The sequence below is a fragment of the Gorilla gorilla genome, chromosome 16 (genome assembly GCF_029281585.2).
Source record: "Gorilla gorilla gorilla isolate KB3781 chromosome 16, NHGRI_mGorGor1-v2.1_pri, whole genome shotgun sequence".
Lineage (NCBI taxonomy): Eukaryota > Metazoa > Chordata > Mammalia > Primates > Hominidae > Gorilla > Gorilla gorilla.
In genome coordinates this window covers 41595480-41619651 of record NC_073240.2, presented here as the reverse complement: position 1 = coordinate 41619651, position 24172 = coordinate 41595480, and the positions used below count along the sequence as shown (strand labels likewise).

General features: G+C 52.8%; 2 protein-coding genes across 2 annotated transcripts; both read right to left on the bottom strand.

Annotated features, from left to right (window-relative positions):
• Positions 1-512: 512 nt before the first annotated feature.
• On the bottom strand, positions 513-5117 carry LOC109023353 (uncharacterized). Its single transcript, XM_063698735.1, has 4 exons — positions 5041-5117; positions 2160-2638; positions 1359-1708; positions 513-772 (listed from the first exon to the last, which is right to left on the bottom strand). The coding sequence occupies exons 1-4, from the start codon at positions 5115-5117 to the stop codon at positions 728-730; spliced, it is 951 nt and encodes a 316-aa protein (XP_063554805.1). The 3' UTR covers positions 513-727.
• Positions 5077-14785, bottom strand: VPS18 (VPS18 core subunit of CORVET and HOPS complexes). The gene is made up of 5 exons (XM_004056006.5): positions 14245-14785; positions 13025-13166; positions 10093-10184; positions 8077-9947; positions 5077-6436 (listed from the first exon to the last, which is right to left on the bottom strand). The coding sequence occupies exons 1-5, from the start codon at positions 14333-14335 to the stop codon at positions 5711-5713; spliced, it is 2922 nt and encodes a 973-aa protein (XP_004056054.3). The 5' UTR covers positions 14336-14785; the 3' UTR covers positions 5077-5710.
• Between the last annotated feature and the right edge of the window lie 9387 nt (positions 14786-24172).

Here is a 24172-nt window from a genome sequence, read left to right as displayed (position 1 = left end):
CAATTCAGCAGCTGTAAAGTCAGGAGGTGGGATCAGCAGCACAGGGTCTTTCAAACTGGGTTCCTGGGCATCCTGGCATCTTATGGATATCGCGATAGGGGGCCGGGCACAGTGGCTCATGCCTGTAATCCCGACACCCTAGGAGGTTGAGGTGGGAGGACTGCTTGAAGTCAGGAGTTCAAGACCAGCCTTGGCAACCTAGCAAGACCCCCCGTCACTACAAAAAATAGAAATAAAAATTAGCCAGGTGTGGTGTCTGTAGTCCTTGCTACTCAGGAGCCTGGGGTGGGAGGATCACTTGAGATCAGGAATTAAAGGCTGCAGTGAGCTATGATGGCGCCGCTGCACTCCAGCCTAGGCAATAGAACAAGGTGTTGTTTCTATTAAAAAAAAAAAAAAAAACAGAGAGAGAGACATTGAGATAGGAGTGGAGAACAGGCTGAGTGAACAGGAGTGTGGGTCCCTCCAGCCCAGTTTCCATCGGAGAATCTCAGCATATCAATTTCAAGTACTGGACATTCATGAAAGTTTTTGTTTGAACAAGGCTTCCACAGCACTTTATAGTCTCTATCTGAGGTCTCTGCAGCTCTGGCCTGCTGGGAGTTGTGAACGGTTTAGGTCCTGGCCTGGGAAGAGAAACCAGAGGACCTGGTAAAGGAAGTGGGGTTCACCTTCCAGCCCTGTGGAGATGCCGCGAGGGAACAGGTCAAGGGTCAGAGCTGGGAGATCATGTCATGGAGGGAAGGTGAGCTGCAGGCACCTGCCTCTGCACCTGGCAAACACAAACAGACCTTTGGCCACAGCAGCCTGGGAACCAGAAGCAGCAGCCACCTTCCGGGGGGCCAGACCAGTGCCCCTTTCCCTTTTCTCTGCCCAAGCTTATTCTCAGTGGACATGGGTTGCTGGCCACCAAACTAAGGCCGTGCAGCCTCTCCTGACCTCACGGTATGGTTTCTGACTGCTCAGTAAGGGCTGGTTCAAGGTGAAAGCTGAGCCACAGTAAAGCTGCTCAGGGAGAGGAAAGCACCCAATTACTGGGCATTCAGAGAGTGGGGCCAATCCCCTTGAAATGACAGCCCTATTTTGTGACCCTTTTATTGGCCATCCTGGACCAAAGTTTGCCCCTCTGCCTCAGTTTTCCTTTTGGGAATCCAGGCATGAGAATGGTGGCCCTCTCCTGGTGGCTTCAGCACGTATGGCTCCCTGAATATCATCTCCATGCTCCAGGTGGAGGAGAAAGCTGAGGGCTCCAGCTGCCCAAGCACCAGAACTTTCTAGCATCCTCCTATCCCACTGCCCGCCCCAGGCCTGCCTCTGACCACCATTCACCCTCAACCTGCTGCAGGGCCCAGCCTCACCCCACATAAGCAAAGCTGCCAGCAGAGTCCTTTGTGGTGCTGCTCCCGTGTGGCACTGCCTAGGGGCCCCACCATGGGGCAACAGATGGACCTATGGTCTCTCCAGAACAATGGTGGGGGAGGGGCCCTGGCATCGCCCGCCCCAAACAGGAAGCGCTGCATGAGCTTCAAAGGGCTGGCAGGGCCAAGGGGCTGAGTGGGGGAGCCAGTGCCAGGACTGGCGGCTGCCTGAAGAGATGCCTGCCAGCTTCGGGATGCCCAGCCTGGTGGTGGAGGTGGGGCTGTGGTGGCCAGGGCAGCTGGCTCTTGAGCAGAAGATGTCTGGCACCCTGAGGACAGCAGCCTGTAACCTGGGAGCAGGTTAAGGAAAGAGGGCATGGACTTTGCTGTTTCCCGGTTCAACTGCCACTCGCCAGCGGGGCTGCAGGTTCTTTCCCAGGCCGCGGTTGGCCTGGCCCTCCGGCAAGTAAGCATGAGGGGCAGGGCTGGCACCAAGCCCGCCGCCCACTCCCTGCCTCCTGCTCCCAGCTGCTCCGCTCAGAGCCTTTTCCTCTCCACTTCCTGTTCACACAGGGGGGGGCGGGAAGTGGAGGGAGGAAGTTGGGGGGAGGCGTGTAGGGGGGACCCATTGAATAAAAGGAATTAACCGTTTCCCTCCTCTGACCTCTGGGAATTTCCGCCTGTGAAAGTGTCTCGAAGAATCAGTAGGGCTGGGGGAGTGGAAGGGAACTGCGCCCCCTCTTGGTCCCCTTCCCCCACCCGGTGGCGGTGGGGCCAAATAACTCCCTCTGGGCCCCTAACCTTTGTTTCCCTGGCGCCAGGGGGCAGCGCCAAGTGCGGCCTGGAGCCTGATGGCCTCGAGCCCCCTCCCAACCTTTGGGGTGGGTGCCAGGCACCAGCCTGCGACCCGAGCCTTTGGGGGAGGGGCAGGAACTAGAACTGGTGGTCTCGGGGGAATGAGCTCACATCCGAGCTGGCCACGCTGAGCCCCGTGCCCTCTCCAGGGCTGGTGCCCTTGGCCAGTCGGCCGCGGTGACAGGAGAAGGGAGGGAGAAGCCGGGCAGGCAGGGCCTGGGACTCTGGGCCGGCACACCCTCCGGCGGCCACACCCCCGGGAGCCAGGGTAGAGAGCGGTGGGCTCGGGAAGCCGGTAGACGGCGCCCCCTAGTGCCCACTGCAGACTCGGCGGGGCGGCCCCCAGGGCCCTCTCCAGGGCGGGCCTCAGGAAGCACCTGCTCCCCAGGACCAGTGGCCGCCCTGCGTCTCCCCCAGGTGGCTTCCTTGTTTACAGGCCTCCTGCCCTGGTCCCAGCGTCACTGCCTGTGGCCACTCCTTCTATTTCCAGTGACCGCTCCAGGAGTAGCTCATTCATCTTGGCCCCTGCCCACGCAGCTGCTCCCCCACCCCACCCCCCTCTGGCCCTCCCCCAGGCTTAGGGCCAAAGCCCTGAGGGCCTCCGCTCTGCTCTCCATTCCAGGTCTTGCTTGGCTTCCAGGGATCTAAGAGCTGTGGCTTCCCGTTGCCCTGACTCACCGGAACCCTATTCTGTCCCTGCCAAGGAAGCCTGGGGCCTTTTCCCAGGAAAGAGGAAGCAGCCTAGGACCAGATGGGCTGGCTTAGAAGACAGAAGGGGCAGGGGTGTCCCAAGCTGCTTTAGCCAAGCCCTCTGGGAGCAGGGAGCAATAGGGCAGTGTTTGTTTAACTAACAAGTATTAGGCACCCATTATGTGCAAAGACAGAGGCCCCAGTCTGTTTTCTCTAAGAAAGTGACCCCTTCAGAGGTAGGCTAAAGCTTTATACTCACTGTCAGGGGACAAAGACCCTGAGCCCTCGGCTGACTATGGTAGGTGTAAGGGGAGCCTAGGCCACATGGGGAGAAGGAAGCAGGAGCCCTCCAAACCTCCGGGGACAGTGCGAAGAACAGAATTAGGATGCCCTCTACTCAATGGGACCCCTCCCCCACATCTGCTCCCACTTCTGCTTCTGGAGGAAGACGGGAGTCTGAGGGGTCATCAAAAATGGGCAGCTTCCAGCCCTCTCAGCTAACAGAGTCCATGAAGAGATCCTCTTGTTCTAGTGGTTAGGGAATTCTGCAGCAAAGTTCAACCTGTATTGCCAGAGATAAAATTCTTAAAAAAAAAAAAAAGGCGGGGGGGGGGTTCTAGCTGGGCACAGTGGCTCATGCCTGTAATCCTAGCACTTTGGGAGGCTGAGGCGGGCGGATCACTTGAGGTCAGGAGTTCGAGACCAGCCTGGCCAACATGGTGAAACCCCGTCTCTACTAAAAATAAAAAAAGTAGCCAGGCGTGGTGATGTGCACCTGTAATCCCAGCTAGTAGGGAGGCTGCGGCAGGAGAATCCTTGAACCCGGAAGGCGGAGGTTGCAGTGAGCCAAGATTGTACCACTGCACTCCAGCCTGGGTGACAGAGCAAGACGCCATCTCAAAAAAAAAAAAAAGAGGGTAATTGCTCTGTCACCCAGGTGAAGTGCAGCGGCACAATCATAATTCACTGCAGCTTCCATCTCTTGGGCTCAAGCCATCCTCCTTCCTCAGACTCCCAAGTAGCTAAGACTACAAGTGTGAGACCCTATGCCTGGCTAGGGAGAGGATTAGACTGGAGGGGAAAACAGCCTGCAGTGGCCAGCGAGGTTGGCCTGACTGCAGGAACTGTTTTGCCAGCTGACAGATCACACCCAGAGAGCTGGGCAGTGCACTGTGAACACCGGTCCATGGGGCAAAGGGTGCTCTGCTGATGTCACGGGGAGACCCCATTCCAGGACTCCCCAGGATTTAGCCACAACTAAAGATGTGTAATTTGTGGGGAGGAGCAGGTCACAGGAGCAAGATGAGAAAACATGTCTGCCAAATGCCATGGATACAGGCCACAGCAGTTTCACCTTCATGCTGGGCCTCAACATTGTGGTTAAATGGCACATAGTGGCAGGGCCATCTTAAAGCCAGGCAGGAGCTGGGAAGGCGGGGATCCAAGCTGGCAGAGGGGCAAGCAAAATCTAGCATGCCTGAGGGCTACTCGAGGGAGGAAGAATGAGGGACTTGAAGTTATGGTTAGACAGTGGAGACTCCAAGAAAATTCTTTTTTTTTTGAGATGGAGTCTTGCTCTGTCGTCCAGGCTGGAGTGCAATGACGCAATCTCAGCTCACCACAAACTCCGCCTCCCGGGTTCACGCCATTCTCCTGCCTCAGCCTCCCGAGTAGCTGGGACTACAGGCACCTGCCACCACGCCCAGCTAATTTTTTGTATTTTTAGCAGAGACGGAGTTTCATCGTGTTAGCCAGGATTGTCTCGATCTCCTGACCTCGTGATCTGCCCACCTCAGCCTCCCAAAGTGCTGGGATTATAGGCGTGAGCTACCATGCCCGGGCGACTCCAAGAAAATTCTTGCGACAAGTAGGGAGGAAGCAAGCACTAATAGAGTGACAGAAATCACTGCTCCCAGCTGCCGGAAAGCCAAAGATTCTGTGGGGAGCAGCACCATCTGCTGGCCAAAGGGAAGAACAGCCCCTGCTTCACAATGCAGGCTGGTTGGCTGCAATCCCCAGTGAGCCCTGGAGAGGCAGAGTTGGCGGACAAGGTGAAGGACTGCGTGCCAAGGTGTGGGGGCATGTAGGGCCTGGCAGCCTCCCTGTGACACTCCAGCCCCGCCTGGAGATCACTCACACACCACTCGGCCCAGCATCGACACAAAGCCACCAGTGCAGTGCAGACAGTTTAATGCTCTCCACCTCCATCACCATCACCGACCATCCTCCACAAGGCCCTCAGCCCCAGGGCACCCTTCACACTGGAGCCCCAGACAGTGTGCACAAAAGCATGCCCCCACTAGCATCACTTTCTCACCCAATGCCCAGGACTTCGAAGGCTGCCTTCTCACTTCTGGGACACCTATAGGCAGGAGGAAGAGAAGGCTTCTTCTGAGAGAGAAGAGCTGGGGTTCCAGAGGCTGCAGAGTGAACAGACGGAAGAAAGGTGCTCGCTCGCTCTCTCTCTCGAGGTGAACAGGACGTGTGTGGGGAATGACAGGGACAGAAGAGGTGCTAGAGGCAGGGGGTGGAATTGGGTCAGATTTCTGACTTCTCCAGGTGAAGGGCCTCTACTGGGAGGCAGGCTGATGGTCTGGCATAACTGCAGCTCTGAAGAACAGCATGAAAAGCTGGCAGAATACACTCACACCTGACACCTCCTGGCCAACAGCGCTACTCTACTCCCGTCGACGTGGTCACAGTGTGGCAATTGCAAGATGACTGAGCAGAGCCTAGGAGGCAGCCTTCCCAAGTGGGTTCAAGCCACTGCTCCCCATTGCCCACCCCCCATCAAAGGTGACACCCTCCTACAGCCAACTGAGCTGCTCCTCCTCGTAGCGCTGGGGGTCGATGAACGGCCGGTCGATAGAGCGGATCATCAGCTCCCCACAGTACACACACTCAGCGGCCACCAACTCATCCAGGTCAGCCTTGAGCTGTTCCCGGCTGGGCCCTGCCGTGGCAGCCCCACCCTCGGCCTCCTTGGCCCGGGCAGAGCCCTTGGCTGGGGGTGGAGCAGCCCCCAGCTTCCTCTGCAGCTCCTCCAGCCGGGCCTGCTTGTAGGCTGGCAGGCCAGGTCGCACAGCCTGCAGCAGGCAGTCAGCATGGAACATATGGCCACAGAGGAAGAGGTAAAAAGGGCGGTTGAGCAGGGGGAAGTCGCAGGTGGCACATTTGTCCTGGGGCTCCACAGTGCCGTAGCGGCCCCGCAGCTCCTGCAGGTCTCGCCGGATGCGCTGGGCACTGGCTGTAGCCTCTTCCATCTCCCGCTGCAGCTCCTGGATGTGGTGGTTGTAGGCCTTAAGTGAGCTGCAGATCGCCTCCTTGAAGTGGTCGATGGTGACGAAATCAGGAAAGAAGGGCAGCACATCCTCAATCTTGAGCAAGGGGCAGCTAGCCAGGCAAGCCATGGCTGTCTGTACATCTTCTTCCTCCTGCACCACGTGCCGTGCGATCTTCAGCCACAGCTTCTTGCGCAATTCCTCATCCTCCTCAGGCAGGTCTGCACACTGCTTGGCCAGGTCCACATCCACCTGTGGGGAGAGCATGGGCTTTAGGGCCAAGCCCCTCCCTGCCCAACATGGAGACTATGGGAGAGAGAGATGGCCGAGGAGAGGCCCAGAGGCAGGATTCCCAGCACTCCTGGAAGCAAGGGGGCCTGCCCCTGCCACAGCTATGTAAAAGCTACTTAGAGTAGTAGGGCTCCAATTTTAGTGAAGTTAGAAATCACCGGGGAGGCTGGGCACAGTGGCTCAGGCCTGTAATCCCAGCACTTTGGGAGGCCAAGGCAGGCAGATCACGAGGTCAGGAGATCGAGACCATCCTGGCTAACACAGTGAAACCCCATCTCTACTAAAAATACAAAAAAATTAGCCGGGTGTGGTGGCGGGCGCCTGTAGTCCCAGCTACCCGGGAGGCTGAGCCAGGAGAATGGCGTGAACCTGGGAGGCTGAGCTTGCAGTGAGCCGAGATTGGGCCACTGCACTCCAGCCTGGGAAACAGAGCAAGACTCCGTCTCAAAAAAAAAAAAAAAAAAAGAAAAGAAAAAAGAAAGAAATCACCTGGGAAACATATTCAAAATACAAATTTTTGAGCCCTGCCCCCAGACATTCTGATTCAGTAAGTCCTGAGTTCAGGCCTAGGAACTGCATGTTAAATAGCACTTCATGCGATGCTAAGGCAGGTGACAATTCATGGTTTGAGAAGTGTAACTCAGCACCTTCCTCTTCTGCTAACATGCATGTACCAGGCAGTGTTCTAAGTACTTTTCTTTTTTTCTTTTTGAGACAGAATCTCACTCTGTTGCCCGGGCTGGAGTGCAGTGGTGCGATTTTGGTTCACCGAAACCTCCTCCTCCCAGGTTCAAGTGATTCTCCTACCTCAGCCTCCTGAGTAGCTGGAATTACAGGTGCGTGCCACCACGCCCAGCTAACTTTTGTACTTTCAGTAGAGACAGGGTTTTGACATGATGGCCAGGCTGGTCTCGAACTCCTGACCTCAGGTGATCCACCCACCTTGGCCTCCCAAAGTGCTGGGATTATAGGCATGAGCCACCGCGCCCGGCCCCGAGTATTTTTCTTTTTTCTTTTTTTTTTTTTTTTGAGACGGAGTCTTGCTCTGTCACCCAGGCTGGAGTATAATGGCATGATCTCAGCTCAATGCAACCTCCACCTCCCAGGTTCAAGCGATTCTCCTGCCTTAGCCTCCTGAGTAGCTGGGATTACAGGCATGCACCACAATGTTCGGCTAATTTTTACATTTTTAGTAGAGATGGGGTTTCACCATGTTGGTCAGGCTGGTCTCGAACTCCTGACCTTGTGATCCGCCCACCTCGGCCTCCCAAAGTGCTGGCGCAAGCCACCACACCCAGCCCTGAGTACTTTTCATACACAGAACTTTATCAACCCTATGAGGTAAATGTACTATAACACTGACCCCCTTTTGCGGCCGAATAATCTGAGCACAGAGAGGTTCAGAAACTAACCCAAGGTCACACAGCTTAGTAAGTGGCATAGCCAGAATTCAAATCTGACTTAACAGTCCATGCTCTTAACCTTCCCTCTCTGCAAAGGAAGCCAGCACCCTCTAGCCATGGCCCCCCAAGCCCTTCCGCATCTAAAGCTACTGCTCTTTGGGTCCCTCTCCCAGCTGGGGTCAAGACGTACTGGCTTACCTGCAGGGCCAGGTCCACGGCCTCCTCATACAGCTCTAGGACCTTGTAGACATGGACACAAGCGCGGTGGTGGCCATGCTCGGCGCAGAGCCGCAGCGCATACTTGAGGTCGTAATGCACCCGGTGGGGGCTGGCCCCAGCCTGCTCCAGATAGGCCAGTAGTGAGTCCGGCCGGCCACGGGCATACAGTGACAGCAGGTAGTTGTGGATGGCCTGCTCAGTCTCCCCCAGCACGTTCACGCAGAACTCCATGTAGCGGATGGCCTGGCTCACCTGCTGGACCTCACCACCCTGGCTGTAGTTCACCAGGGCAGGGATGAGCTGACGAGCATCCAGCCGGCTGCCCATCTCAATCCAGGCATCTACAAGCTGGCGGGGGATGTGACGGATGAGGATGGGTGAGAACTTGTAGAAGAGCTGGGGGTCACGGTGGCGGGCGAGCACGGCCAGGGCCTCCTCGTAGGCCTCGTGCTGACAGTGGTAAGCCACCACCCGCTCATAGTCCTGCATGATCACTGCAAAGTACACCATGTGTTCTGTGTCCCCATGACTGGCGAGCAGCTCATGGATAGAGGCCCGGCTGGCAAAGAGCCACTCTTTGTGGCGGGGGCTGCTGAGGAAGGTTCGAAAGCATTCCTTGGTTTCTCGGTAGAGGGTCAGGGCCTCTGGGTCGCCCTGCAGAGCCCCAAGCCGGCTCAGGTAGAGCTCTGTCAGCCAGGTGGTCAGCAGTGTGGCCTGGGTACGTTCGGCTGGCTTCAAACTGGCCAGTTTTCGCTGCAGGAACTCAGCCAGAGCCTCCTCCTGTCGGGCCTCCAGGAACTTGAGGGCAATCTCCTCAAAGTAGCTCTGGGTCAGGGCATAGCAGCGTGCGCTCTCCAGGTAGCGACGCTGGCGAAAGCAGAAATCGGCCTCCCGGGCCAGGACCGTGTCCAGGCAGTCGGGCCGCTCTCGACAATACTCTTTGGCCAGATCGAAGCGGTTCATGTCCAGATAGGTGCGCCAGACATCTCGGGCCTCCCGTTGCACGTGATAGCGGAAGACAGCCCGCTCAGTGTAGGCCCAGAGCTGGCCTGTGGAGGAGTCCTTCACCATGTGCTTCAGCGGCCCAAATTTCTCCAGGAAGTGATCCCGCAGCACCACCTGCCCGGTCAGTGTGCACACTGCCTCCACCCGGTCTGCCAGTAGCAGCAGGAAGTGGAACTGGGTCAAGACGATGGCTAGGGGTGGGCTGGCCCCAGGCCCTACCCCCTCTGGGTACTCCCAGACTCGCTCCTCGCTCAGCAGAGAGTCAGGGCGCCCACAGTCCAATGCCCCATACAACACACCATCCCCCATCATCCAGGCGAAGGCCCGGGGTGCGGAGCGCAGCTTGGGGGTGTAGAAGGCCAACTCACTGTAGCCCAGGTTGCTGGGAAACTCACGGAATGGGGGTGGGTGGTCCGTGTAAGCCGCAAAGAGCCCTGAGAAACCCTGGGCCTCAGCCCCCTCTGCTGCTCGGCCTATGAACTGGAAGAGGCGCTGCCGAGTGGTGGCAATAACAAAGCTACGCCCATCAGGGCCCCGCTCGGCCTCAAGGGAGCACACAGGTGCTGGACCCCCTTCTTCATTTAGCACGTACAATGGGCGGAAGTAGAGATCCGGAGCAGGGCCAAAAAGCCCACCTTCGCTGGCTGAGAGCTCTGCTTCGAAGATGTGGCCTTGGGCAGTCCCGACCAGGATGGGGCCTGTGCTGCTCTCCGTGCCCAGTGCCTTGTTCCAACCCACACTCTCCACCAGCTGCCCCTTCCAGCGTGCTAGTGGCCGTACCTTCTGTCCGTTTCGGTTCACGTAGAGGACCTCCGTGCTGCTCAGGGCAATCAGCAGGTGAGAGCCTGGAGTAGGGAGAGCATGGCGCCCCAGTGGATGCTGCCATTCCCACCCTCAGCCTCCTCCTGGCCCCCACACCACCCTCAGAGCCCACCCACCCAGGCAGTGACTGACCAGAGACCCCCTCCTCAGATCTCCACTGTCACTTACCAGTATGGTCAAGGAACATCTTGTGAACTTTTGCGTCATCCTTACGTCCCAGCTCCACGTGGTTGGGCTCATTTGCCTTGCCCAAGTCAATGCTGTGGGGACAAGCGTCACCATCACTTTAGAGAAGGGAAGATCCTTTTTTGGATCATGATCCTCTTTAATAATCTGATAAAAGCCATAGACTTACTTCCCTGAAATATACATCTACGCATAAAATGCTGAATACAGGCCAGGTGCAGTGGCTCAGCCTGTAATCCCAGCACTTTGGGAGTCCGAGGTGGGTAGATTGCTTGAGCTCAGGAGTTTGAGACCAGACTGGGCAACATGGCGAAATCCCATCTCTACAAAAAATACAAGAAAATTAGCGAGGTGTGGTGGTACACACCTGTGGTCCCAGCTATTTGGGAGGCTGAGGTAGGAGATCACCTGAGCCCAGGAGGCAGAGGTTGCAGTGAGCTGAGACTACACCACTGCATTCCAACCTGGGCAACAGAGTGAGACCTCATCTCAAAAAAAAAAAAAAAAAGAAATTGCTGAATACAGCAGCTCTGCCTATGGAGTAGCCCTGAAAAATATACAAGGCCCTACTTAAGAACTCTCTTGCCAGGTGCAGTGGCTCACACCTGTCATCTCAGCTTTTAGGGGGACAGAGGCGAGAGGATAGCTTGAGCCCAGGAGTTTGAGACCTGCCTGGGCAATATAGCAAGACCGTGTTCTCCACAGAAAGGGAAAAAAAAAAAAAAAAAAAAAAAAAGGTCGGACATGGTGGCTCACGCCTGTAATCCCAGCACTTTGGGAGGCCGAGGCGGGCAGATCACAAGGTCAGGAGATGGAGACCACGGTGAAATCCCATCTCTACTAAAAATACAAAAAATTAGCCGGGCGCGGTGGCAGGCGCCTGTAGTCCCAGCTACTGGGGAGGCTGAGGCAGGAGAATGGCGTGAACCTGGGAGGCAGAGCTTGCAGTAAGCCGAGATCGAGGCACTGCACTCCAGCCTGGGTGACAGAGCGAGACTCTGTCTCAAAAAAAAAAAAAAAAAAAGGAAAAGAAAAGAAAAAAGACAAACAACAACAACAAAAACCCTCTCAGCTCTGCAAGCTCCCTCACCTTATTTTGAGAAATCACTAAGGAGAAGTTTTTCCCCTCTGCTCAAAAAAGAATCAGACTTGAAGGAAGAAAACAAAAAGATCTCCAGTGCATCTGGGAAGATAGGCAGAGACATCCCAGATTGCTGAGGTAAGAAGGGAACAACAAAGAGTAGCTCATAGTTACTGGGCACATATACCAAGCACCATGCCAAGAGCTTCATCAACCTAGTATTATCTCAATTAATCTTGACAAAAACCTTGAGAAGTACTCCTGTTTATATTTTCCTTATGAAATTCTTTCCAAATTATATGTTTGTTCTAACTAAAGAATCGATGCAAAGAGGTATAAAGAATGACTTAATTTTCTTCTCAAACTCCTGTTATTCCCAACTGAGAAAATTCATGTTAACATCTTTTTTCATACTCATAACATAAATAGGGTGGTTTTGTTGCTGTCATTATAAAAATGCCTTCATATTGCACATATGTGTATGTGTCTTAATTTGTAAATTTTCTAAATTAATGATATTTCATGAGCATTCCACTAGTCAATCGATATAGCTCTAACTTTTTTTGTTTTTACCCCCAAACCCAGCTTTCCAGGATAACTCTTTTTTTTTTTTTTTTTCAGACAAAGTCTTGCTCTTGTCATCCAGGCTGGAGTGCAGTGAGCATGATCTCGGCTCACTGCAACCTCTGCCTCCCGGGTTCAAGCCATTCTCCTGCCTCAGCCTCCCAAATAGCTGGGATTACAGGCACCTGCCACCACACCCTGCTAATTTTATATTTTTAGTAGAGACGTGGTTTCTCCATGTTGGCCAGGCTGGTCTTGAACTCCCGACCTCAGGTGATCTGCCTGCCTCAGCCTCCCAAAGTGCTGGGATTACAGGCGTGAGCCACCTCGCCCAGCCAGGATAATTCATTTTTTTAAACAACTGCATTATATTCTATTTTGTGGCTGAATTACAGTTTAATCACCATTTTCCTATTGATGAGCATTCAGCATGGATCCAGTTTTTCCCACCACAAGAATGCTGCAATCAATACTCTAATACTCTTAAGTCTACACTCCTAAACAGTTTTTTTTTTTTCCTTTTCCTTTTTTTTTTTTTTGAGACGGAGTATCACTGTTGTCGCCTGGGCTGGAGTTCAATGGTGCAATCTCAGCTCACTGCAACTTCCGGCTCCCAGGTTCCAGCAATTCTCCTGCCTCAGCCTCCCCAGTAGCTGAGATTACAGGCGCCTGCCACCACGCCCGGCTAACTTTTGTGTTTTTAGTAGAAACAGCGTTTCACCATGTTGGCCAGGCTGGTGTCGAACTCCTGACCTCAGGTGATCCACCCTCCTCAGCCTCCCAAAGTGCTGGGATAACAGGTGTGAGCCATTGCACCTGACTTTTTTTTTTTTTAAAGAGACAGGAGTACAGTGGTGCAAACACAGCTCACTGCAGCCTTGAACTCCTGGGCTCAAGTGATCCTCTTGCCTCGGCCTCCCCAGTAGTTGGGACTGCACCATCACACCTAGCTAATTTTTTAAAATTTGTTTTGGTAGAGACGGGGGTCTCACTATGTTGCCCAGGCTGGTCTCAAACTGCTGATCTCATGTGATCCTCTTGTCTTGGCCTCCCAAAGTGCTGAGATGATAGGTGTGAGCCACCATGCCCTGCCAGGCCAGATACTTAACCACTACTCTGTATTGGTTCTCTTTGGAAAGGGATAGGATATTTCCTGAAAACTCCAAATAACTGCTTTACTTGCCTGGAATAGAAGAAAGGCCCAGTGAGTTAATAGTCCCCAAACACCTCTCTAGTCCCTACTCCTAAGCTCTGTGAGCCCTTGATTACCGGAGCAGTGTATCCTTGCCCAGGCTCATGCACAGCTGATTGCTGGAGACGACAAGACTGGTAATGCGCTCGGAAGGGGTGAAGTCAATGCGCTGCTTTGTGAAGATGGGTACTTCCTTCTCCAGCTGGGCATTCACATACCCTACAGGTAAGGAATGACAAGAAGATTAGCTGTGGAAGAGACAGGTGAAGGGCAAGGAGAGGCAGAAAAAACACCACAGTGCTCCTCACCACTTTCCTGACATATTCCTATCCCCAGGACCTTGGTTAACAAACAGTTTGATATCAAGTCGTTTTCTGGTCACCTTTACAATAGAGGTCTGGAGCTCTTTCCACACTCTGACAGCAGTGAGGGGTTGATTCTTTGAACCCTTAAGATGCTGTCACAGCATGATATACCTGCTCCCACTGGTAATGGGGCTGAGTGGGGGTGGGACGGGACTGGTGGTCTGGGTACTCTCCCTTATCAGGTCTTTGGCCCAGCAATCCCAGCTTAACTGAAGTAGTATAGCCCCATTCTCTGCCCCCCTCCCTGCCCATGAGGTAATGAGCCTCAGTGTAGAGTTGGCAAGTGCTGGGATATTTTGAGCATTGAGTGAAGGTAAAGACTAGAGTGAAAGCAGCTGCAATTCGTTAACTCCACTCACTGGAACAGTTCCCCAGGGCTCCCTATGCCCTCATTCTCCTGGAGACTCACTACTTTCTACAAAAACGTCCCAAAACTCCAGCTGCACCCAGCTATAGCCAAGGCCAAAAAGATTTCATCTCCATTTTCCCCGTTCAGCGACAAGATTCCCTCTGGGACCCTCCCTTCTTCCTCTGCAATACTCCGCCTTCACCACTTTCTTTGTCCATTCCTTCCCTCCCACCTCCAGAAGGGGCCTGGTGGGAAAAGCATCAGCAGAAGCCGGGAGCCCATTCTAAGTTCTCCCAACAGCCCAACTGCGCCCTGTAGGTGAGTAATTCCTTATCTGGGCCCCAATTCTCCTCTCAAAAGGACCCTAGCGGTAGAGCCTAGATCACGCGGCAGCTCCCGTTGCTCTTTCAAACTTCGACTATCCACCAGCTGGGGGCCAAGAGAGCCTGAAGAGAATCAGGGGCCTAGACCCGGAAGGCACGGCCCAGGGGATGACCCCGAGCTCTTGGAGCTGCCCTCCCCGCTGCTCCCACGCAAATGCTAGGAGAGCCGAAAGGGGCAGCGGCACCCTCCTCTTCCTTACCCGAGTGGGGGATGCCCACGCTAGGGCAGCCGGGCTGCAAGACGGCCGAGCGGGACAGCGAGTTCTCGTACTCATCCAGGATGGACGCCATGGTGCCCGGCCTCTGGGCTCTTTGTCCGGGGCCTGGGGATTACAAAAGGGCTACCCCCCGGGGTCCCCGTCGCCCCAGAATGGAAGCTGTAACTCCCCAGCCTCTGACAGATCCTGGGAACCTGCAGCCGTCGCCTCCTCTTTAAAATCCTGAGGATCCTCTTGCTCTTGCCTTATGCAGCGAGATAATCGGGCAGCCCTCGTCCTTGAATCTGGCGCAGTCTTGCACCCTACTCCCCGCCCCCGCTACAAAAAATCACAGGCTCCCTTCAGCCGGTCCCCGGTGATCCCAACCTCGCCCCGGCAGCTCAGCTGACTCCCGCCCCCGTGACGCGGGCCTAAAACGTAACTTCCGGGTTCTCAGAGCCCCGCGTACGCTGGCGCACAACGTCGCCGGGCCAGCCAGCAGAAGGCGAGACGAGGGCTGAGGGCTGGGCGCGTGGCGAGTGCTGCTGAACACAAGCCCCGCCCCCAGGATCCTGCTGCAGTTCCGAGCTTTGACACCAGGAGGCAATCCCGGCTTTCTCAGCCGGCCTTCCCCACCCGCCCCGCGCCGCCCAGTTTTGGCTTTCGTGCCCAAGCTCCGCTCCCTCGGGTGCTCTGTCCAGCCTCCCTGACCAGCTCCCGCTCCCGCCTCTCTAAACAGCCTCGGGGAACCTCCCGTTCCTCAATCCAATCGCTGTCTCTATCCCACCGTCACAGGGCACACGCAGACAAGTCCTGGCCACTCTTCTCCCTTACCCAAAGGCCCCCCAGCTTCCAGGAGACCGCAGAGCCGGTGGCCAGGCTAGTGGGAAGCCCTGTGCCAGGAACCGCCCTGACCTGCCCCACAGTGGCTCCTTGGCTCAGGGTTGCTGGGCCGCTTCCATTCACTCATTCACCAAAATGTGGTTGAGCACTTACTCTTTGCCAGGCCTTGGGCTGGGCGCTGGGGTCACAGAGATGAGGACAGCCCCTCCCCGCCCTGGAAAAGGTCGTAAGCCAGCAGGGGCGCTGGACCCGTAAATAGACCATTCATACTAGAAAGGCAAGTGACGGATTATCAATCAGGCGCTTACTCCACGAATGAGCGTCCACTCTGTGCCAAGCACTGTTCCAGGCTCTGGGGACGTGGCAGAGAACAAGACGGAAAATGTCTCTTGCCTGGTGCGGCGTACCCAGCGACGTGGCCACGGCACTGAGAGCGTGAAGGAGCGGGGAACAAATACCTGCCAAGCCTAGCAAGAACGAGGGACAAATGGGAGCAAGCGTGAAGGCGGGGGCCGCCCAGCCTGAGGTGGAGAGGGGAGTCCTCAGCCAGGGACCTGCGAGGGCTGGGGCGCGACTGTGGTTGGGTTTTCCTCTCTCACCTGCTTAGGCGACCCAGGTGGAGTCTGTTCCCTTCTGGGGCCCTTGGATTCTACCTTGCTAAAGTGGAAGGCTGTGGACTAGGGTCGCCACCGTCCTGGCTCTGCTGGGCGGCCCCCGCCTAACAACTAAGAGCATCCCTTTGCTCTCAGAAGTTTCCAGGTTTGCACCATACCTTATGTGGTTGGGTTACTCTTGCTCAACTTCCTGGCCACGTGCGGAGAACTGTGACTCTCACCAGCCCCACTGAGGGCTATCTGGGTTCTCTGGCTTGGAGGGGCACTAGTCCTGGGGCAGGTGACAAGTATGCCGTCCAGGCTCATTTCCCTTCGTACCAGGGTCCTGCTTCTCTTGACCAAGCCTGCAGCCTCAATGCAGCCTTCCCACCTGAGGTTGCCAGGTCCCAGGAGGGAAGTGCAGGAGCAGGACAATAGGCAGGAAGCTTCCTCTAAGAAAAGTGATCCCAGACAGGGAGCTGCCCTGCTCCATACATAACACTTCACCCCCAGGTCACCTGCCATCTGCCCTCAGGTCTGGACTGTGCAGAGGGTTGTCCCTGCTTCATGGAGCCCATTAGCAGTTGGAGGTCAGCATAGGAGTGCTGCCTTAGGGACACAGAGTACTTCCAGCTACGGCCTCAGGGACCCCAGCACCCCATTGTTGGGCTCCATGGCTCTCCGGGATGTATGGGATAGGCCTGGGTGGACCCTGTTTGTGGCAGACTCAGTACAGTCTCCCTTATGCGTTGATTACCACAGTGCCTTTCCACCTACTCATTCTTCAGTTCTTAGGCTGGACTTTGGATTCTTTGAGAGCCACAGAATCCGTGTGGCAGTTGCAATGAGACAGGTAAGGGATGACTGCTAGGGCATCAAAAGAGAGGATTCCTGTATGAAAGCAGCTAAATTTGACCCAAGACTTGAAGTGCATGTATGATCTCCAAGGGCAAGCTGTATCTCTTATCCCTGCCCAGCCACTTGCTAGCTGTGACGCTGCAAAGTTGATGCTCTTAGCTTCAGTTTCCTCATCTACAGAGACAAATACCTACCTAGTAGGTCTGTGCTGAGAAGTAAATGAGGTGATCCACGTGAAAGCTCACTGCTATAGTATAATGCCCAACATGGAGCATGTGCTTAATAAACTCTAAATGTGACTTTCATCTGACAGTCTCTCTCAAGTCCTCCTCCTTCCTGAAGCCTCTCTGGATCCCTCAGAACTCTTTTTAGAGATGGGATCTTGCTCTGTCACCCAGGCTGGAGTGCAGTGATGTGATCATAGCTCATCTAAACACCCGGGCTCAAACCATTCTCCTGTCTCAGCCTTCCCAGTAGCTGGGATTACAGGTGCGAGCCACTGCGCCCAGCTGGCTTTTCTTATTCTGGCCACTTCGGGGCCCCTAATGATGCAGTGTGGACATTTTGCTTTGATAGAAACTGCAGGAAATAACCCAGTGATTTCTGAGCATGAAGATACAGAGGTGCCTTAGGGAACTCACAGCTGGAGACATATGCACCAGCCTCTAGTCCTCAGAGTCATTGTAGCAGTTACCATGAGACAGGTAACAGGTGACTGCTAAGCCAATGAGAGAGAGGATCTGTGTAAGAAAGCAGCTGAATTTGACCTAAGACTTGAAGAGCATGTAGGACCTCTAAGGGCAAAAAGAGAAGGTATTATGCAGACCTCAAGAAAACCAAGAGCAGGGCTGAGCACGGTGGCTCACACCTGTAATTCCAGCACTTTGGGAGGCTAAGGTGGGAGGATCACTTGAGTCCAGTAGTTTGAGACCAGCCTAGCCAACACGGCAAAACCCCATCTCTATTAAAAATACAAAAACTAGCCAGGTGTGGTGGTGCATGCCTGTGGTCCCAGCTACTCGGGAGGTTAAGGCAGGAGAATCGCTTCAACCTGGGAGGCAGAGGTTGCAGTGAACCAAGGTTGTGCCACTACACTACAGCCTGGGTGACAGAGTGAGACTCTGCCTCAAAAAAAGAAAAAGAGGAACAGAAAGGAAAGAAGGAAGGAAAGAAGAAAGGAAAGGAAAGGAAAGGAAAGGAAAGGAAAGGAAAGGAAAAGAAAACAGCAATGGCCTGCAAGCAGTGTGATTTTGGGGTACAACGCTGGAGTGCTAGGGAGTGGAGGGAATGAGGCGGGCTGTGGCCAGGTTGCAAAGTTATTCAATGGGCCATGGGAAGGTTTTGGTTGGTGTTGAGAGAGTATATGATGTGGGTTCTGGAAAAATGGGTGATGGCTTAGGTAGAGATCCCTTCAGAGCAGGTGAGACCCAAGCAGAGGCAAAGGAGAAGCAGTGAGGACCCAAACATGAGAAAGAACATAGGCTGGGGAGAACTTTCCGAAGAAATGCTCCCAGGACTTGGTGTCAAGTTAGATTTGAGAAGTGACAGAAGAGTGCAGGATGACTCCTGGGGAGACCTGGCAGATGGTAGCAGTGACATAATGGTCAAGGAGGAGGATCCCGGTGAAGAGGGGTGGGGTCACTTGATTGAGCTCAGCCTGGACAGTGGCACATGAGACAACTGCAGGGCACTTCCTGGAGGAGCCCAGACCATGGGCAAACTCTTCCAGGACACTCACTAACTCACTCATAAACAGTTGTTAAAAGTTGCATGAATGAGCTCTCTCATGTCTCAGTTTCTATATTTGTAAGGTGAGTGTTGTATAATAGCATATTATGCAAATCACCCAAAGCTGTGCCTCAATACAAAATGCTCTATACAAGTTAACTACCAGTGGTAATTGTTGACTTAGTTAAGACCAAGATTAAAAGGAATGATTTAATTGACTTAATTAAAAATAAATTTTCTGGTTGGGTGCAGTGGCTCACACCTGTAATCCCAGCAGTTTGGGAGGCTGAGGCAGGAGGATCACTTGAGTCCAGGAGTTCAAGACCAGCCTGGGCAACATAGTGAGAACTTGTCTCTATTAAAAAAAAAAAAAAGATTTTCTGTTTGAAATAATTTAAAATTTACAGGCCAGGCGCAGTGGCTCACGCCTGTAATCCCAGCACTTTGGGAGGCCGAAGCGGGCGGATCACAAGGTCAGGAGATCGAGACCATGCTGTCTAACATGGTGAAACCCTGTCTCTACTAAAAATACAAAAAAAATTACCCGGGCGTGATGGTGGGCGCCTGTAGTCCCAGCTGCTTGGGAGGCTGAGGCAGGAGAATGGCGTGAACCCGGGAGACGGAGCTTGCAGTGAGCCAAGATTGTGCCACTGCACTCCAGCCTGGGCAACAGAGTGAGACTCTGTCTCAAAAAAATAAATAAATAAAATAAAATAAAATTTACAGAAAAATTGAGAAGATAGTTCAGAGAGTTCCTATATACCTCATGTGCAGTCTCCTTTAGTATGAATATCTTACATTAGTATGGTGCCATCGTTAAAATTAATGAACCAATATTGACATATTATTATTAACTAAAGTTCATACTCTATTCAAATTTCCTTAGTGTTTTTTTTTTCTTTCTTTCTTTTTAGACAGGGTCTCACTCTGTAGCCCAGGCTGTAGTGCACTGGCTCAATCATGGCTCACTGCAGCCTTTTTTTGTTTTGTTTTGTTTTGTTTTGAGACAGAGTCTTGCTCTGTCACCCAGCCTGGAGTGCAGTAGCTTGATGTGGCTCACTGCAACTTCCACCTCCCAGGTTCAAGCGATTCTCCTGCCTCAGCCTCCCGAGTAGCTGGGATTACAGGCATGCGCCACCATGCCCAACTAATTTTTGTATTTTTAGTAGAGATGGGGTTTCACCATGTTGGCCAGGCTGGTCTTGAGCTCCTGACCTCAGGCGATCCACCTGCCTCGGCCTCCCAAAGTGCTGGAATTACAGGTGTGAGCTACCAGGCCTGGCCTGACAGCCTTGACCTCCTGGGCTCAAGCGATCCTCTTGCCTCAGCCCCTCAAGTAGCGTGGACTACAGGTGCACACCACCACGCCCAGCTAATTTTTGTATTTTTTTTGTAGAAAGATGGTTTTCCCATGTTGCCCAGGCTGGTCTTGAACTTCTAAGCTTAAGCTACCTGCCTGCTTTGGGCTCCCAAAGTGCTGGGATTACAGGTGTGAGCCAACGTGCCCACCCCTTAGTTTGAATGCCCTTTTTCTGGAACAGGATCTCATCCAGCATTCCACACTACATTCTCATCATACTATATGAAGGTGCATATCAGCTTGACTTAACACTATTGATCTTACTCTTGATTACCTGGCTGAAGGAGTGTTGATCCACTCACCTCGGCCTCCCAAAGTACTGGGTTTACAGGCATGAGCCACCACGCCAGGTCTATTTTTATTTATTTATTTTTAACTTCCAGAACCCACCAATACTACTTTATATTATTACTCAGGTTGTTCCTGTTTGGGCCACTAGAGTCTCTCTTTTTTATTTTATTTTATTTATTATTATTATTTTTTTGAGATGGAGTCTGGCTCTGTCACCAGGCTGGAGTGCAGTGGCGCAATCTTGGCTCACTGCAACCTCTGCCTCCCTGGTTCAAGTAATTCTCCTGCCTGAGCCTCCTGAGTAGCTGGGACTACAAGGGCGCACCACCATGCCCAGCTAATTTTTGTATTTTTAGTAGAGACGGGTTTCACCATGTTGGCCAGAATGGTCTCGATCTCCTGACCTTGTGATCTGCCCACCTCGGCCTCCCAAAGTGCTGGGATTACGGGCATCAGCCACTGCGCCCTGCCGGAGGCTCTTTCATTGATGCCTGTGTCTGTTTGAAGTACAGCAGTTCCCCCTTATCTGTAGTTTTGCTTTCTGGGCTTTCAGTTGCCTGCAGTCAATAGCAGTCTGAAATAGGTGTGGATAATAGAATAATATATTTTGAGAGAGTGAGAACACATTCACCTAACTTTTATTTATTTATTTATTTTTGAGATGGAGTCTTGATCTGTTGCCCAGGCTAGAGTGCTATGGTGCAGTCTCGGCTCACTGCAGCCTCCACTTCCTGGGTTCAAGCAATTCTCCTGCCTCTGCCTCCCGAGTAGCTGGGACTACAGGCACCCACCACCACGCTTGGCTAATTTTAGTATTTTTAGTAGAGACGGGGTCTCACCGTGTTGGCCAGGCTTGTCTCCAACTCATGACCTCAGGTGATCTGCCTGCCTCAGCCTCCCAAAGTGCTGGGATTATAGGTGTGAGCCACCGCACCCAGCCTCACATAACTTGGTTTTTTTTTTTTTGAGACGGAGTTTCACTCTTGTTGCCCAGGCTGGAGTGCAATGGTGCTATCTCAGCTCACCACAACCTCCGCCTCCCGGGTTCAAGTGATTCTTCTGCCTCAGCCTCCCTAGTAACTGGGATTACAGGCATGTGCCACCATGCCCAGCTAATTTTGTATTTTTAAAAGTAGAGACAGGGTTTCTCCATGTTGGTCAGGCTGGTCTCGAACTCCCGACCTCAGGTGATCTGCCGGCCTTGTCCTCCCAAAGTGCTGGGATTACAGGCATGAGCCACCTCATCTGGCCTACATAGCTTTTATTACAGTCTGTTGTTATAACTGTCCTATATTATTGTTGTTGTTAATCTCACAGTGGGCCTAATTTATAAATTAAATTTTATCACAGGTTATGTATAGGGAAAAACAGTCATCATGTCTCCTTGAACTGCTCTTGACTGGCAGTTTTTAAGTTTTTCAGATATTCCTTGTTTTTGATTACCTTGATAATTTTGAGTACTAGGCAAGTATTTTGTTGAATGCTCTCTGTTGGAATTCATTTAATTTTTTTTTCATGTTTAGACTAGGGCTATTTATGGTTTGGGGAGATAAAGAACCATTATCAACACCTCTCTATTATATCGAGGATACACACTATCAGCATGACTTATCATCATGACTGATCACCTGACCAAGATAGTGCTTGTCAGGATTCTCCACTACAGAGTTACTCTTTTCCCTCTTTTCCATGCTGTACTGTTTGGAAGGAAGTCACTACACACCCTGCCCTTAAGGGGTGGGAGTTTTTGCTTCCTTGAGGGTGAAGTATCTGCATAAATCCTTTGGAATTCTGGCATTCTGGCCAGACATGGTGGTGCACACCTGTAGTCCCAACTACTCGGGAGGCTGAGCCTGAAGAATCGCTAAGCAGAGGTTGCAGTGAGCTGAGATTGTGCCACTGCACTCCAGCCTATGTGACAGAGTGAGCCTGCTGTCTCAAAAAAAAAAAAAAAAAAAAAAAAAAAGACTTACTAGGAAAGAAAACCTAGCAGTCCTTTGCCCCATCCCCAGTTAAACTCCATCTGTTTTCATTGCTCAGAGCCCCAGTCATGCTGATCTAAGGATGTTTCCAAAATGCACCACACCCATTTGGACATTAGAGTGTCTGGTGTTGAGGATTTGCTCCCTCTAGAATGGCTTCCCTGATACTCCTCCCCTTGCCAGGACCAGGCCCCTGTCTTCTCTAATTCTCACCAGACAGGGAAAAGTGTCTCTAGCACACCACTTCCTGGCACAGGGCCTAGCACAGTTGTTGGCTTCCATTAAAATATGCTGAGGAAAGAAGACCCTTGGCCTGTTCAGAACAGCTCTCCACGCCCTTCTTTCTTCTCCCTCATGTTTGGCTCCCTTCTGCATGTGTCTAAACCTACCTGAATCGCCCCAATTCTCAAAAAGTATCCCCTCCCTGCTACTGTCATCCCTTCTCTCACTGAGGGAGCTTCTAGCCAAGCTGCTCTCTTTCATCCCCCACCGCCCTCAGGACTGCAGGCCCAGTGGCCTCACTTGTCTAGGTCAGAAATGAGAGCATCCTCAAACCAGGGGTCCTCAAACAGGGGTTCACACATCCTTAGGGGTATGAAAGGGTCTCCCAAGTGACAGAGGGTAGAAATTATTTTAAGGGAATCAGTTTCCAGATCCCCAACTGCGTTGGGCTCTTTCCTAAAGGTGACCAGCAGGTCTAGGTACCTGTAAACAAATGGCAGGTCCCCTTGCATTCCTACTGCCCGGCCCCTGCTTTAGGAGAAGAAGCTCATCACACACCACTCCATCACAGGCTCAGACCTGGAGCCCCAGGGCTTTGGGAGGCTGAGGCAGGAGGATCACTTAAGACCAGGAGTGGCCGGGCACGGTGGCTCACACCTGTAATCCCAGCACTTTGGGAGGCCAACGCGGGTGGATCACCTGAGGTCAGGAGTTTGAGACCAGCCTGGCCAACACGGTGAAACCCCGTCTCTACTAAAAATGTAAAAATTAGCTGGGCTTGATGGCGGGCACCTGTATTCCCAGCTATTCGGGAGGCTGAGGCAGGAGAATCGCTTGAAGCTGGGAGGCAGAGGTTGCAGGGAGCCGAGATTGCGCCATTGCACTCCAGCCTGGGCGACAAGAGCAAGACTCTGTCTCAAAAAAAAAAAAACAACCCAAAAAACAGGAGTTCCAGACCAGCCTGGGCAACATAGTAAGACCCCATCTATACAGAAAAAAAAAAAAATACAAAAATGAGCCAGGCGTGGTGGCGCATGCCTGTGGTCTCAGCTACTCAGGAGGCTGAGGTGGGAGGATGGCTTGAGCCAAGGAGGTCAAGGCTGCAGTGAGCTGAGATCACACCACTGCACTCCAGCCTGGGTGACAGGGCGAAACCCCATCTCAAAAAAAGAAAAAAAAAAGATGAAATGTTTGAGTTGTCAGCATAGTTTATAAGCTTCTTTAGGGAGCATGGGAAATGGGGGGTCAATGCTTTGTGCCAGCACCACATCTGCCAGGAGCCCCACCCTCACCCCGCTGGTTTTTGCTCTCCCCACTACCACTCTCCATGCTGTTTATCCAGTGGCCTCCTTGGCCAAGCTCTTAAAGCCCCTCTTGTTTTCAGATATGAAACCCAACTTAGCCAACGCCATTGGACAAGTCCCCTACCCCCTCTGAGCTACCCTTTTCTTTTCTCAGCTGTAAATTGTGAAGGGGGAACTTAACCATCTCTAATATTCTGTGATTCTCTAAAAGCCAAACCCAGCCAGATGCAGTGGCTCACACCTGTAATCTCAGCACTTTGGGAGGCCGAGGCGGGTGGATCACCTGAGGTCAGGAGTTCGAGACCAGCCTGACCAACATGGTGAAACTCTGTCTCTACTAAAAACACAAAAATTAGCCAGGCGTGGTGGTGCGCACCTATAATCCCAGCTACTCAGAAGGTGGAGGTTGCAGTGAGCCAAGATTACGCCATTGCATTCCAGCCTGGGCAACAAGAGCAAAACTCCATCTCAAAAAAAAAAAAAAAAATGCCAAACCCTTGTTGTGGTCCATTTAGAGATCTTTGAGGTCAGGAAACAATGGTTTTCAGAGCACTGCTTCAGAGCTGGGTGCTATGCTTCTTACCTATCCTTTAGAAGATATTTCAAAAGATGTTGAAGCCAGGAAACCTCATCTGATTAATGTGAAATCTAATAGCCACCTCTCATCCTGCTTCCAGCCCTGACAACCTTTTAGATCATAAGGCCTGACACACTGTAAGTACTTGGGAAGTGCCTGCTGAATGAATGCAT

Coding starts and splice junctions, on each gene's coding strand:
- VPS18 (XM_004056006.5), bottom strand. CDS start 14,335: ATGGCGTCCATCCTGGATGAGTACGAGAACTCGCTGTCCCGCTCGGCC. Junction 13,167..14,244: donor CGTGGGCATCCCCCACTCGG/GTAAGGAAGAGG, acceptor CCTTACCTGTAG/GGTATGTGAATGCCCAGCTG. Junction 9,948..10,092: donor GATGTTCCTTGACCATACTG/GTAAGTGACAGT, acceptor TCCCTACTCCAG/GCTCTCACCTGCTGATTGCC.
- LOC109023353 (XM_063698735.1), bottom strand. CDS start 5,117: ATGGTGATGGAGGTGGAGAGCATTAAACTGTCTGCACTGCACTGGTGG. Junction 2,639..5,040: donor GATGCTGGGCCGAGTGGTGT/GTGAGTGATCTC, acceptor CCTGTAAACAAG/GAAGCCACCTGGGGGAGACG. Junction 773..1,358: donor GGCAGCTTTGCTTATGTGGG/GTGAGGCTGGGC, acceptor TGTGTTTGCCAG/GTGCAGAGGCAGGTGCCTGC.